The sequence below is a fragment of the Dromaius novaehollandiae genome, chromosome 23, assembly GCF_036370855.1.
Source record: "Dromaius novaehollandiae isolate bDroNov1 chromosome 23, bDroNov1.hap1, whole genome shotgun sequence".
In the NCBI taxonomy this organism is placed as follows: Eukaryota; Metazoa; Chordata; class Aves; order Casuariiformes; family Dromaiidae; genus Dromaius; species Dromaius novaehollandiae.
Genome location: NC_088120.1, coordinates 9,492,453 through 9,505,203, shown reverse-complemented (window position 1 = coordinate 9,505,203; position 12,751 = coordinate 9,492,453). Strand labels below are relative to the sequence as shown.

General features: G+C 41.6%; 1 protein-coding gene across 4 annotated transcripts in view; it reads left to right on the top strand.

Moving 5' to 3' along the window:
- CSMD2 (CUB and Sushi multiple domains 2) overlaps nucleotides 1-12,751 on the top strand; it is a 326,291-nt gene that overhangs the window by 168,237 nt on the left and 145,303 nt on the right. For 3 of the 4 annotated variants that reach the window (XM_026104637.2, XM_064525207.1, XM_064525208.1), the window contains 2 exons: nucleotides 3,932-4,035; nucleotides 8,690-8,802. The exons of the other annotated variant lie outside the window; for it this stretch is intronic. In XM_026104637.2, coding sequence (XP_025960422.2) covers nucleotides 3,932-4,035; nucleotides 8,690-8,802 — 217 coding nt within the window. The remainder of the gene's footprint in view (nucleotides 1-3,931; nucleotides 4,036-8,689; nucleotides 8,803-12,751) is intronic. 4 annotated transcript variants of the gene reach the window in all.

Sequence of the window (12,751 nt, the reverse complement as noted above, 5' to 3'; positions counted from 1 at the left end):
CAGCGTGGTGCCTTTCCTCTGTTCGAGTGGCAGAGATCCCTCTGCATGATCTCGGGCAGCCAGGCATGGCACAGGCTTCCTTCTGGCACTTCTCTGGAAGATGAGAAACAGTGAAAACAGGTCAATTGCCTTTATGGTTTCTGCTATTTAAAGAATTCATCAAGACTCCAGAAACCAAAGCTGTGCAGGCGGGACCTCATCTGCTTGGTGAAAATGCAAAAGGGCCTGTCTCAAACCCTCCCACTCCCCATGGAAAAAAAAATCCCGGGAGGGTTGGTACTTGTGCTGTTGATGAACCAGGGAATCCTGCAGGTAGTTTCAATGCTGTGGACGGTTTCTTGTGTCCATCAAGCATCCCACGATGCTTCCTGCCTGGGCTAGTGCATCTGCTTACCGCATACGTGTGACCCAGCGTAGCACGGGAAGTTGCTGGTAGCTGAATTTTAATCCCAGCTCAGTCACTGATGTTCCTACTTGAGGAGTCATATAGCACCAAGTCTGAAAAATACCCCAGCGTGTAAAACACCTGCTTGCTTCAAGCAAGGCCTGTGCTGGAAGCATGTTGCTAAATGGAGATTTCACCACCCTGACTTATGTTGCCCTTGTGTGCAGAGGGGATGATCCCATCACTGCACATTCCTCAGCATGGGTGAAGGAAGCAGCTGAAGATGAGTTAATTAAAATGCCTGTAAAATGCTCTGAAGATGAAAGCATGATGGGCCTGAGCTGAAGCCTGCTGAAGGCAGTGGTAATCTTTCCATTGACTTGAGTTGTCTTTGGATCAGGTCCTGTTATATGAAGCTTTTAATATGAGCGATGGGAAAACCACTGAGCTGTATTTAGAACTCATTTGCAAGTCATCTGTTCTATGTTTGGAAAAGAACTGTGAGCCAGATTCACTGAGCTACATAATCCCCAAAGTTTGCTCGGCAGCCGACATAAACAGTGTTAAGGGCAGAGTGCTCTGTAGCCGACAACTTGGAATTCTCTTCCGTACAGAGGCCGATGTGCTGGGTATCAAAATTATTTGGGGGATTTGTGGGAGGGGATTGAGGAAATGTAGGTTTTGTGACGGTCCCTTGTGCCATGGGAATTAATTTCAAGCACAGTGAAAAATAGATCACTCAGGAACAGACTGAGAAATGCATATGATAATTGGTGAATTTGCATCAAAACTAATATTTCTGAACCTTCTTGACATAATGGATGTCACTGGTTGATATTTCTCCCGGGGCTATTCTCACCTAGAGTCTAGCTAGGCAAAGAAAGCTCTGTCCAAGCTTCCTGTGTCGTCGGTGGAGAGAGATGGGACCCTCCAGGGGATGATTCATCCCATATGCAGAGAGATGCTTAAGCCTGGGGAGAGGAGGAGAAAATAAGTAATGTGCGCTTGTAAAGCATCTGACTATAACTCTGTAAGAGGTGCTGTACTCCACGGAGAGAATGTGTGGGGTTTTTTTCCTATGAATGTGACTGCACTTCAAATCACTTTGCAGTATGAGAAACCTTAGCATCATGTGTCAAATTCAAGCCTGTTTCCTTGACTTTACTAATTGCTTCCTGCCACTTCAGTAACTTAAAATTGAGGTTTTATGCCATCCATGTATTTGTGTGTGCTGGCAGGTCTCTTGTTTAATGAATCATTAAATAATTTTCTGCCTTCAACCCGAAGAGAAAATAGCAGGAAAATGGATAAATAAATATTATATTCAGTATCCTGTTCCTGTGCAACAAGGTTACAGTCTACAGTATATGGGAACCTAATTAGTTCTTTAATTAGGGTCAGACTCCTTAGAATGCAGTGTGCTTGAATGACTGATGTAACTAATGATGTGTGCCATTTTACAGCACTGTGTTCTTTGTATTAATTATATTATTCTGTCATTACATGGTTTAATAATAATCTGAACAGGTTAATACTTTGGTACTACTACTAAAATTAACAGTACCAACTTCTGTGAAATGTCACGCTGGCTCTTGTTTCAAAATCCTGAGGCTTTTGAATAATATCCTATTTTCAGAATGCCATGGCTAAAATATCTATGTTGCTCAGATTTGCTTTATTTATGCATTTGAAAAGCATTAATTGTAGTTATATGTGGAAGATGAGCACAGAACAGTTCAGTCTGTCCTAACTATATATATTTTTATATATATACACACATTATTTTTTAAAGAACTCTCACCCCATTTGACATTTAACTAAGCAATGTTTTCTTAAGTGGCTGAAGTTAAGTTGCTTTCAACAGAGAAATGTTGTCCTCTTTATCCTGAGGTAGATCCTAGAGAGTACGTATGAGCCTTGAAGAGACTTCAAAGGCACGCTCACTTTTAATACAACACATTTAATTGTTGGTTTTGGTTTGTAACTTTGAGATTTTTATCCCCCTATGATTGTACACATGCTCAAGTGTTTGTAGGAGATGCTGCTTTTATCTGTAATAGGCAAGAAGAAACTGACAAACAAATATCTTAGTTTTCTAATATTCATGTTGAAAGGTATGTCTAAATGATTGGGCATTGTGCCCTGTTGAGTTGCATATTGGGTTTTTTACATCTAAAGCAAATTAACAGGCTAATTCTCATTTTAGTATGAGTGATATTAGGATTTAAACGTCATCTGCCTTACTGGTAACTCCAATTCACCAGCTGGTGACTGGTGAGTGGAGCTCAACTGCATTCCTGAATCTCTGGTTTCAGTGTTTAATAACTTCCGGGAGAGAATCAGCTACCCACCAGTGCTATCTGGTATGTCCCGCAAAAGTCTCTCTTGCTGTATTGATTAAGGAGAGCTGAGATTCCTGTGCCTCCCTCCCTTGCCCCAAATCGAGCCTAGGTTGGCATCATATGTGTGTGGAGCTTGGCACATGTACAGGTTCTCCTCATAATCGTTTTTGAGAATTTCTGTTTCATTTGTGAAATTGCGAAAAGTAGTGTGACACTAAACTTGGTAGTGTAAGCTGTTAAAAGTTTGGAAAATAAATATATTCACAAGCCCCCATGTACATCAAGATGAATGCATTCAAGTGTTTCTGTGCTTTCCTGGATCTGGGCAGTTAAGAAGCTCTGAGGAACAAATGTGCTGCTGATTTCTGTTGGTTTTGTGGATGTAAAGCTATTCTGCAAATTAAGTCTCTTCCTTTTCTCTTCATTCACCCTGTCCAAGACTGGATTAAGGGCCTTCGTCCCCTCAGTCAAATTGTAATTTTTAGTTGCTTGCAAATGAGAGAGGTTTCCAAAACAGCTGGGAGACTTGGAGCACAAACCTCCTGACTTCAGCAGCCCTCTGCACCTCAGCGACACAGAAGGGCTGTGTAAATCCAGTCAGTGTTTATGAACAGGGACGGGAGATTTGGTTAGAGCAGGAAGGAGAACTCAGGAACCGATTACCATGGTAGATGGATATCGCAATGGTTGGGTTTGCAGTCAGCTCGAGGTACTTCCCTTGAGCTACCTTAGCTGTAATTCTAGCCAAGTCTTTCTGGATCTGGCAAAGCTTCTAAAACCAGAGGAACTTTCTGTCCAACATAGACCAAAAGGAGGACTCGGCTTGCACCATGTGTAACAAACACAGTTTCCATGTACATTCAAATCCATCAGCAGAATCTCTGCTTTATGCAAGAGATGGTAGCAATACCCAGTGAAAAAAGCATGCCAAAAGCCCAACACACATCTCTATCAAAAAAGTCATCTAGAAAATCAGTAGATAAAGCAGAAAAATCTGAAAGGTAATTTCAATGTGAGCTCCATTTATCTGTAAAGGAGTGCTATAGTGCTATAAAAAGAGAGGACTGTCACCTTTGGTGATGTCCTGAAGATGTTAATGCTTTTATAAATTGCTCCTCGATAGACAAACAGATAAATAAACAAGACAAGGATTTGCTGGCTGTCTTGGCAGTTGATTCATGTTAACGTGCTGCATCTTTGCCAGGTTATCAAACTCACCTTTGAAGAATTTGAACTAGAAAGAGGATATGACACGCTAACAGTTGGTGATGGAGGACAAGTCGGAGACCAGAAAACTGTGCTTTACGTGTAAGTAGGATGTCCTTTGTCACTATGAGAAATCCACCCCTGAGTTCTGCCTCATGAGATTTAGCTGATGTGTTTGGATGTAGGAGTCTGAGTAGTTTGCTTGCTGCACCTCCCCGAATGGTTTATACACTGCTTTTTGATTTTTGGTGGGGCTGACTGTTCTTGGTGTTCTCTTCTCTCATCACATTCTCTTAGGCTTCAGCAGAGGGAAAAGCTCCAACCTCTTTGCTTTTGTTCTCCTGAAGCCTTTGTCAGGACACCTTACAGAGTGGTTGAGGCCATCTAAGCTGAATGAGCAGGATTAAAATTCTGATGCAACAGTAAATGCACACCAGGCAGAAAATGAGAACTGGTGGGACCTGTCTGTCCCTTGCTGTCCATCTTGTACGGTCATTTTTAGCAGTGCAAAGTGGCTGTAAATCCATTATCTTTGAGTGACTTTCTGAGCATTTTACACCCACTGTACATTTGTATAAAAAAAAGTCACAAGCTTTTTCAAGACTGAGAATCTGTCCCCCTTTAATTTCTATCCTTTAGCTTGCTGATTTAATGTTCTGTAGAGATTTTCTCAGTAGAGGAAACATTGTACATAGTCCTGCTTTCCTTCCAGGCCTTCCCGTATCTGTGTTCACCACGTAGATGTTTCTTTCAGTTTTACTCAACTATAAAGGAAGGAAACTGGCCCACTACAGGGCAACTCCAGCCATGCAGAAGGAAGATAGGAAATCTCTGATGCTGCCAGTTGTTAGAATAAAGAATCATTAAGTATTCAGTGTATCGTTTGTAGAATATTTGAAGACCAGGCTTTGTTTTATGGTGAGGCTAATATGGGAAATAACAGGGAAATAGGCTCTCCAGTGGTATTTTCAGTCTCTTCCTCAGTGGTTAATAACTGGAGACAGTTTGGGCTTAAGTTGGAAGGAGTGTGTCAGTCAGAACGATGCAAATGAACTCGTGGGTTTGTAGATCAAAGGGAAGGATTTTCCCTGACCCGTGTGCTCGCTATGTGAAAGCATCAATAGCCGGGGGCCATTAATTAGGCAGAGTTCCTGAAGTCCTTGAAAGTGTTTAGATGCTCTAGGAAAGGCACGTGCAGAGGCCTCGGCATCTTCACTGAGGTGGAAACGTGCACAGCACAGAAAGGTCTCTCTTCCCTGTGAACTATAATGTCTCCAAATTTTTATTTTTTACATATGCAGTGTGCTCTGTTCTGAATCAGTGCTGGGTATAGGAAATGGTCATGCCTTTGACCTTAGGATAAGTCAAGATCTTTTAAAATAGCCACTAGAAGATGCTGCAGTAGAAAAAGAATGAATCTTGATCATCTTCAGTAAGGCTGTTTATTCTCATTCACCTGCTAACCTTGATGGTTGTGTTTGCCCTTCCTCTGTTAATGTCCTGCCCCATTCCTTTCCTGAAGGGTCAGTGAGAAATCAGTTTGTGCATCATTCTAATCTAATCAAAATTCAAATTGTGAAAGCCAGTGGCTTTTGGCAAAGTCTTAGATCTTTTGAGGGCACTTGCAAGAGCTAGATATTGGGGCAGAGGCAGGGAAAAGTCAGTGTGTGGGACCTTCAGAAGGAGCATTGGAAGTGGTGAACTGGACAGGGGGAGTCAGGGTTACCAGCATCTGGTTTGTGTCTTGAAAGACTCCCCTTCTGTCTAGCTGAAAATGTGTCAGAGAAAATAATTCTCCAAAATCTTTAGCAAAACTGTTGTACTCTCCAAATGGTGGCGTATATTTTATATTACATTTTTTTCCTCCTCCTCTTTGCTTGTTTTTCCACATGAATCAGCCTCCCACTCCGCTTTCACTGATCTTAATGCTCACTTGTCTCTCTCAGATCTGTTTCTCTGTGATGCTTTTTACTCTGCATTTCTTTTCAGGACATAAACAGCAGTGATACTTAGGTCAGAAACTCTGAGCTGCAACGTATATAAATGTAAAGTCTGATCATTGCAAAAGTGTTTGTAATTAAAGTGTCACAGAACATTTCACAGCTGATTGGGCCAAATGTGCAAATTACAGCCAAGGGAATAGTTTGTAATAACTTGCTGAAATGATTTCTCATTCCCTCCTCTTTTTGTTTGCCTAATGCCCATGAAGATTTTCCTAGACTCACGTTTCATCATTCCGCATTTTCTCACTCTGTATTAGCTACTCAGCACCTTGCTAATGCAAATTTGGGATATCCGTGATTGGCTGCGCAAGGTGTGTAGTGTCTTCTCCCAGTACAGGAGAACTCTTTCCATTACCTGAATTATGTGATGCCAATTCTAGCAAAGTGATTTTTACTTTTCTTTTTAATCTGGGAGGGTAAGTTGAAAGCTAATGAAATGTGAAAGGGATGTGAAGAAATATTCTGTTTGTAATAAATGCAATTGAAAGTCCATGGACAACATTTTTTGGCATTTATCAACTTCTTATCTAGGTTTAGCTGAGTTCATGTGCTAGGCGTATCCACTGGATACAAGCTTTGGTTTTTCTGGAGGAATCAGCATCCAGAAACCTCATCTTGGAACACACAGGAGTTCTACTTCTCTTATTGCTCGTCATTTATTGTTGATTATTCAAGAAAAACTCAGTCCTGCAGCTTAACAAATCAACTTGCATAGCACCTGAGTTTATTCCAAACTAGGTGTGAAAGACCGTTTGTTTCCAGTCTCGATCTCATCCCTGTAAAACACATCCCAGAAAACTTGTGAGATTGTTAGGCTGAGATTTGACTGGCAGAAGATTTTATTCCCAAAAGTAACAAGCACCCAAATCAATCATCCAGCTTGTTAAAGTGGAATGGGAAAGCATGCAAAAACCTTTGAAGCACCTTTTTTCTGAAGGTTTTCCTCTTGGTACCTTCCTCATTCCTGTCCCTCTGCTGCTTAAATAACTGCAGAGGAGTCGACCATAAGAACTTTTACAAAGCTTCTCCAACTACCATCAAACTCTGGATGCAAAACAAGTTGTTAAAACAAGATTAATTCTTAATTTGCCAACACCCTGGGATGAATAAAATTTCTGATGCAGGTCAAAGCAATAACTAAGCAAAGGTGGGGGCAGAACTAGGAGGGCTCTGATGTGCTTGGGAGGCGTGACTGCGGTTGTGGAAAGGACACGCTCCAAAGCTTGAGCGGTGGCCAGCTGCAGGTGTTAGAGTAGCACCTAGCAGATATGAGACAGCTAAAAATCTGTAGGATGGGGAGATTTATATCTCTAGTATGACTGGTGACATTCACCTCTTTAGATACCTGTTAGGCTATTTGAAAGTATTTGGCACTCGGCAGGTAGTCAGGTTGTCAAGCAGGCAGAGTACGATCACAGTAGCACAGCCCTTCAAGCAGTCATTTTGCTTCACTCCAAACGAACTGTAATTGGCAGATCAGCCATGCTGTCTCCGATTACCCGGGAAAGTGGGAATTGCAACAATTATGTCTGGAGGTTGCAAGTTATATTTATTCACAGGATGCTATCAACACACAGCTGCTGGGTTTGTTCTTCCGCATTATTGGTTTGCAACAATTCTGCCTTGAGAGCTCAGGGATCAATTTTATCAAAGAGTCTTTCAGGTGCTGCTGTTATACTTGAGAAAGATGCCAGGCAGAAGCCATATCTATACATATGTATGTATTTAGATTTAAGCAAACACTACAGAAAAAAGCACCTATCCACTCACGGTAGTTACACTTAAAGTAATTTAAAAATATATCACAGATGATACCTTAGGAGAAATAGTATAATAATAAGATTAAACACTGCCACTAAAGCAGGCAACATAACACTCATGCTCCTATAGTAGTGATCCCTTCCCATGCTCTGTTACTCCGCTTTCAGAAGTAAAGGGAAGGGAAGGAGCTTTGCTCAAAGCAGGCGTTTGTGCGTGCCTATATTGGTGCTTGTGTGGGTGGGGGATAAAACCCTAAAGCTGTGTTGAACCGCAGTGAGGTGATTAGTCCCAAAAGCTGAATGAGCCACACATGGCTCATTAATACAGATATATTGGTGACATTTTTCTTAATCTCTTCAGCTCTCCTAGGAGCATCCTTGAAAGATAGGCAATGATAGATCATCCTGTACTACCTGGATTTGTAGCGTTTTTCAAGGATCCACAGAACATTCAGCAGATTTGAGACTTGCACCTTGTCTCCCAGGGTGTTTTTTGAGATCCTGGGGAAATTTCTCTGTCGGGGTAAAAATGTAGCAGAGAATATGATGAAAGTAAATTTTCTAATACTAGAAAACATCTGTAAAAAGGCAGTTGAGAGCATTCAGTCACCAGTATGGGTTCTGGGAATTGTATTTGTTTGTTTATGTTTCCTTTCAATGAGAAAGGAAATGATTGTTGTTGATGCTGGATAATAAATAGCAGTAATGGTACTAAATTGTAATTATAGCGGTAGTAATAACTTGCAGGCCCTCAACTAAGATGGAATCCTCACTGTTGTAGGTCATATCCAGCAACATGATGAGGGAGGCTCATCTGTCTTGAGATGATGTCTGGTTTTTGGACAATATTTTGTTTGAGAGTGATTCTTAATTGTGTTGCATTGTTCTGGTTATTTCTTAGTCCTGCAGAGGAACACGTGGCCTGTATTTGCGTGGGATACTAAGTTTGGGGAGGCACGCAGGCTCTTTATTCATTTTTATTTATTTTTACAGCTTGACAGGTACCACGGTTCCTGATCTCATTGTCAGCACACACCACCAGATGTGGCTCCTCTTCCAGACAGACAGTGTCAGCAACTTACTAGGATTCAAAGCAACCTATGAAGGTAATCCAGTTTTCTCTCTTGGAGTTTACATATTTTAAAAGGATCAGGGATGAGAGGGGTCCAATTGCCTGGGAGAAAGGAAGCTTCGCAAAATGCTGAAGATCTGCAGGCTTTTTCTTAAAATACAAGCTTTGCTCCAATGTGACTAGAAGAGTTTCCGTGATTTCTTTTCCATGGAAGCAGTCAAAATGGATAATATTTCAATGCCATTTTATTTGCTTTGTTGGAAACGAGCTGCTGAATTTCAGCAAAGAGATAGTAACTGCACCTGTGTCTGTGCAAGGAAATGAGATCAAGGGATCAGTGGCATCACTAGATTACTGGTATCAACAACTTGCAATAATCTAGATCAGTCAATATTTAAAGTGAAATAAGAATTAATGCTGGGATTTTCAAAAGAATCTCTTGAAATCCATTAGGATGTAAATGCTGAACTCTGTCATAAACTAGAGTTCCTGGTGAACACGGGCGCAAGCCCTTCCTCCCCGTGGGAGTCTCGCCCAGGCAGCTGGGCAGCATGCTGCCCTGACGCAGCCTCCAGCACTGAGGCACAGGGACACCTCCGCTCACATACCAGATTCTCTTTAATTTTATTGTCATCTTGAACCTCTTTTCAGAGTAAGTGCTTGAATGTCTTTCAGTTTTCTGTAAAAGCCTTGCTGATACCAGGGGAGGCTAACTCAGCTCTGGTGCCTAAAGCTAGGCACACAAATCTTTATCTGGACCTGATTCTGAAAGGTCTGAGTATCAGCAGTGACCTTTAAATCAGGCTATTCCTCTCTAGGGCCCTAAATGCACCTTAGCATTCATTCATATTTAAAAGTGTTTTCCTGGGACTTGCTCTGGTTCAGGGAAGTGTCATATTGTGCTCAGGCCAAGACCTGCTCATGGTAATGTTGCTGACTGACACGAAAATAACAACAGTTAGGAGCCTGAAGAGACTTGACCTACCAGAAAACCTAGTTGAACTACACACTAGCATGTCCAGGCAGTCTGAGCAGTGCTTGAAGGGGCACTGGGTCACGACGCTTCAGTATTTACAGGGTGGCAAGGCCACATCAGCAGAAAAGTCATGAGAGGGATACAAAAGATAATGGGATTAAAAGAAGAAAAGGCAAGTACAGCCTGACTGTCCGAGAAGTGTTAATGGTGCGATCTCAGTCTTACTGGCTGTGACTGTGCCACTGGAGAGGTCGCCCCCCGCCCTAGCTGCCATCCATGTCCTGCCGCGCTGGTCTGCGGCCGATTCCCAGCAGCCTGGCGGAGCAGAGCACGGCTGCCGTGCTGCCTGCGGAGAGGTGGACGCGCTCTCCAGCTGTGCTTTCAGTCACTGCGTGCTTCGTGTTGTTTCAAGATCTTGTTCAAGGCAATGTAGATGTACTCTTGAAGTCTCCTGATAGAAATTGTCTACCCTATCGCATAGGGTATAAAGTTGCAAAGCACATAAAATGGGGACTTTCTCGCACTGTAATTCATCTTCTGTGAGCCTTGGCTCTTCAAGGAACTTGATTATTTCCTCCTTTGACTTGCTTCAATATCATAGGTAGCTTGATCTGTAGCAAGACTGAGTCCTGCTTGGTCCCTGTGACCTCACCGGTGGGTCTGAGGAACACCATTATCTTTCATGCTTTTGAGTCCTGGAGCTTCCAACATCAAAAATGCTTCTCCTTTCCCTGCCCATCAGCTTTAACTGGGCAGTATCTGCCGTTTTGCTACATTCTTGCATGTCCATAAGCTTCTAGAGAAGAAAAGAGGGACTGCTCTGGCTCTGTTGTCCCTGGCGAGTGTTAAAAGAGAGAGCCTTTCCTGGGGAGTGTCCGTCCTTTGTATGTATTAGAAGTGGAGGCTGGTCTCTGCCTTTTGTTCAGATGTTTTCTTTTCCTGGGCATCTTTGCAGTGTTCGCATGCAGCCTTTTGGGCCTTGCAGAATGGACTTGTGCGTAAACAATGACCTATTTCTGTCCCTAAGGTCCATGCTGGCTCTAGCCTGGCGTTAAGCTAACCCCCATTCAGCCAGCTCCATAAAATTCTTTTAGTTTTTGCAAATGCTTTGAGCTACAAAGCAAGGGACATTTAAGTAAGAGGCAATTAGCACTTGCCAAAAACATTATGATATTATATACAACTTGCTAACAAGTTTCCGTATCAGTTGTATGGCCACACTTTTTCCTAATTGTGAGAGGAAAATTACAGCTAATGGAGCTATATAAAGTCAAGACCAAAAATCTGCCTAATAGAAGAGCAGAGTATTGCTTATAGAGTATGTTTAAATAGCCATATATCCTAAAATACTTGTAAGTTTTAGTGTACGTTTTAAGTATAATGCAATCGTAAAGCCTCCTGCTAGTGCTGAAATGAAATGGTTTCTCCTAAGAGATTTATCGACACAGCTTCAAGGACCTGTTGGAAGGAACATGCTGAGGAAGGCAGTACGCTGTCAAATTTTTAATGTAGGGTTCCTGCGAAACGGGAACCAACCTGGCCCTGTAGCTGCACTTGCAGATAAAGTGAGAATATATTTGCACTAAAACCAGTATATAAAACATGAGGTATCCAGATTGTTTTCTCCAAATCTGCACTGCAAGATTGGATACATTGGGAACAAATGTTTGGCTGGTGTAAATTAGTGTGACAGCATTGATTTTCAGTTAAGCTGTGTCAGTCTTTACCAGCTGAGGATCTGGCTCATTAATGTTCATGAAGATTACTTCTAAATCTCCTATGTCTGAACTGCAGCCACTTTTATCCTTTTAAACAGACATTCTCTCATAATAGCGAACAATGTTTTTGGACTTCGAATGCTTGTCAGAAGAAATCTGTATTAAGCTCCACTTTGCTGGCAATGTCTTTTTTTTTTTTCTCACAACTATAGCGAGCTGATTGATACTGCAATTTAGTGCTTGACTTGCAAGAGGGCTTTACAGCCTCCCGGGGTCCTGGGTCTTATCTTCTCCCTTTTTTTCTTTAATCTAAGACAGTTCTTCTGAGAATACCTTGCATTTATGGCAGGCTGGTGCCTTCCACAGCCATCACAATGGCTCTTTGAATGTTCTTTTTTTACGTGAAAGAGAAGATATCTCTGGTGGGGATAAATTTGATTGCCAGAGAAGAGCTTTGTGAATGATAAGGAAATCCTATTGCCATCTGAACCTCTTTTCTATTCACAGGTAGGGTTCAAGTAGGTGAATGCTCTCTGCAGCACATATTTAAGAGAAGCTTCGAATAACTGACTTGACACATTCTTTTGTTGACCTCAGTAGCACCTTTGCCCTATATAGGATGTGTCCATGAATAATTAAGAACTAAATAAGATATCATCTTTAGTAAGAAAAGCTTGACTGGATGAAAGAAATGCAAGTCAGAAACAGGCAAATCAGATCCAAAAAGATAAGGAGAGGAAAACCTCATTTTGATCAAGATGCAGAAGTCAGGCTTGGTTAGTCTGATCTTCGTCCCCAGATCAAACGCTAGTAATAGTTTGGAATAAATAATGCCTTCAGTTAAGGTTTTCAAAAGTTCTTGGGAAATTTAGGGCTTAGTTAAGAGCCCATATTCCCCAGGTACTTTTAAAATCTTGTCCACAATCCTTCTGCAGTTATATTCCCCATCAGTGGACTGAAGATAATATGTAGTCTTCACAGGGGAGTTGAGGGGAAAAATGTGATGCTGTCGCTCATGAGCTTGAGGTTATTACAGGCAATAGTATAAAATTAAGTCAGTACTATAAAATTCTGTGGTAGGAGACAGAAATATTAAAAAGAGGGAAAAATTGGATCAAAGCCAGGTTTTAACTTATTTTTATACTTGGTTTAAATGTATTTTAATATAAATAATAATTCAAAGTTAAAACTAGATTTACAGAAACACACGCACACTGATCTAGTTTGGATTTCTGTTGGAATTGAGATTGTATTGGGTAAAGCTGACTCAGGCCTATGTTCTGACCTAC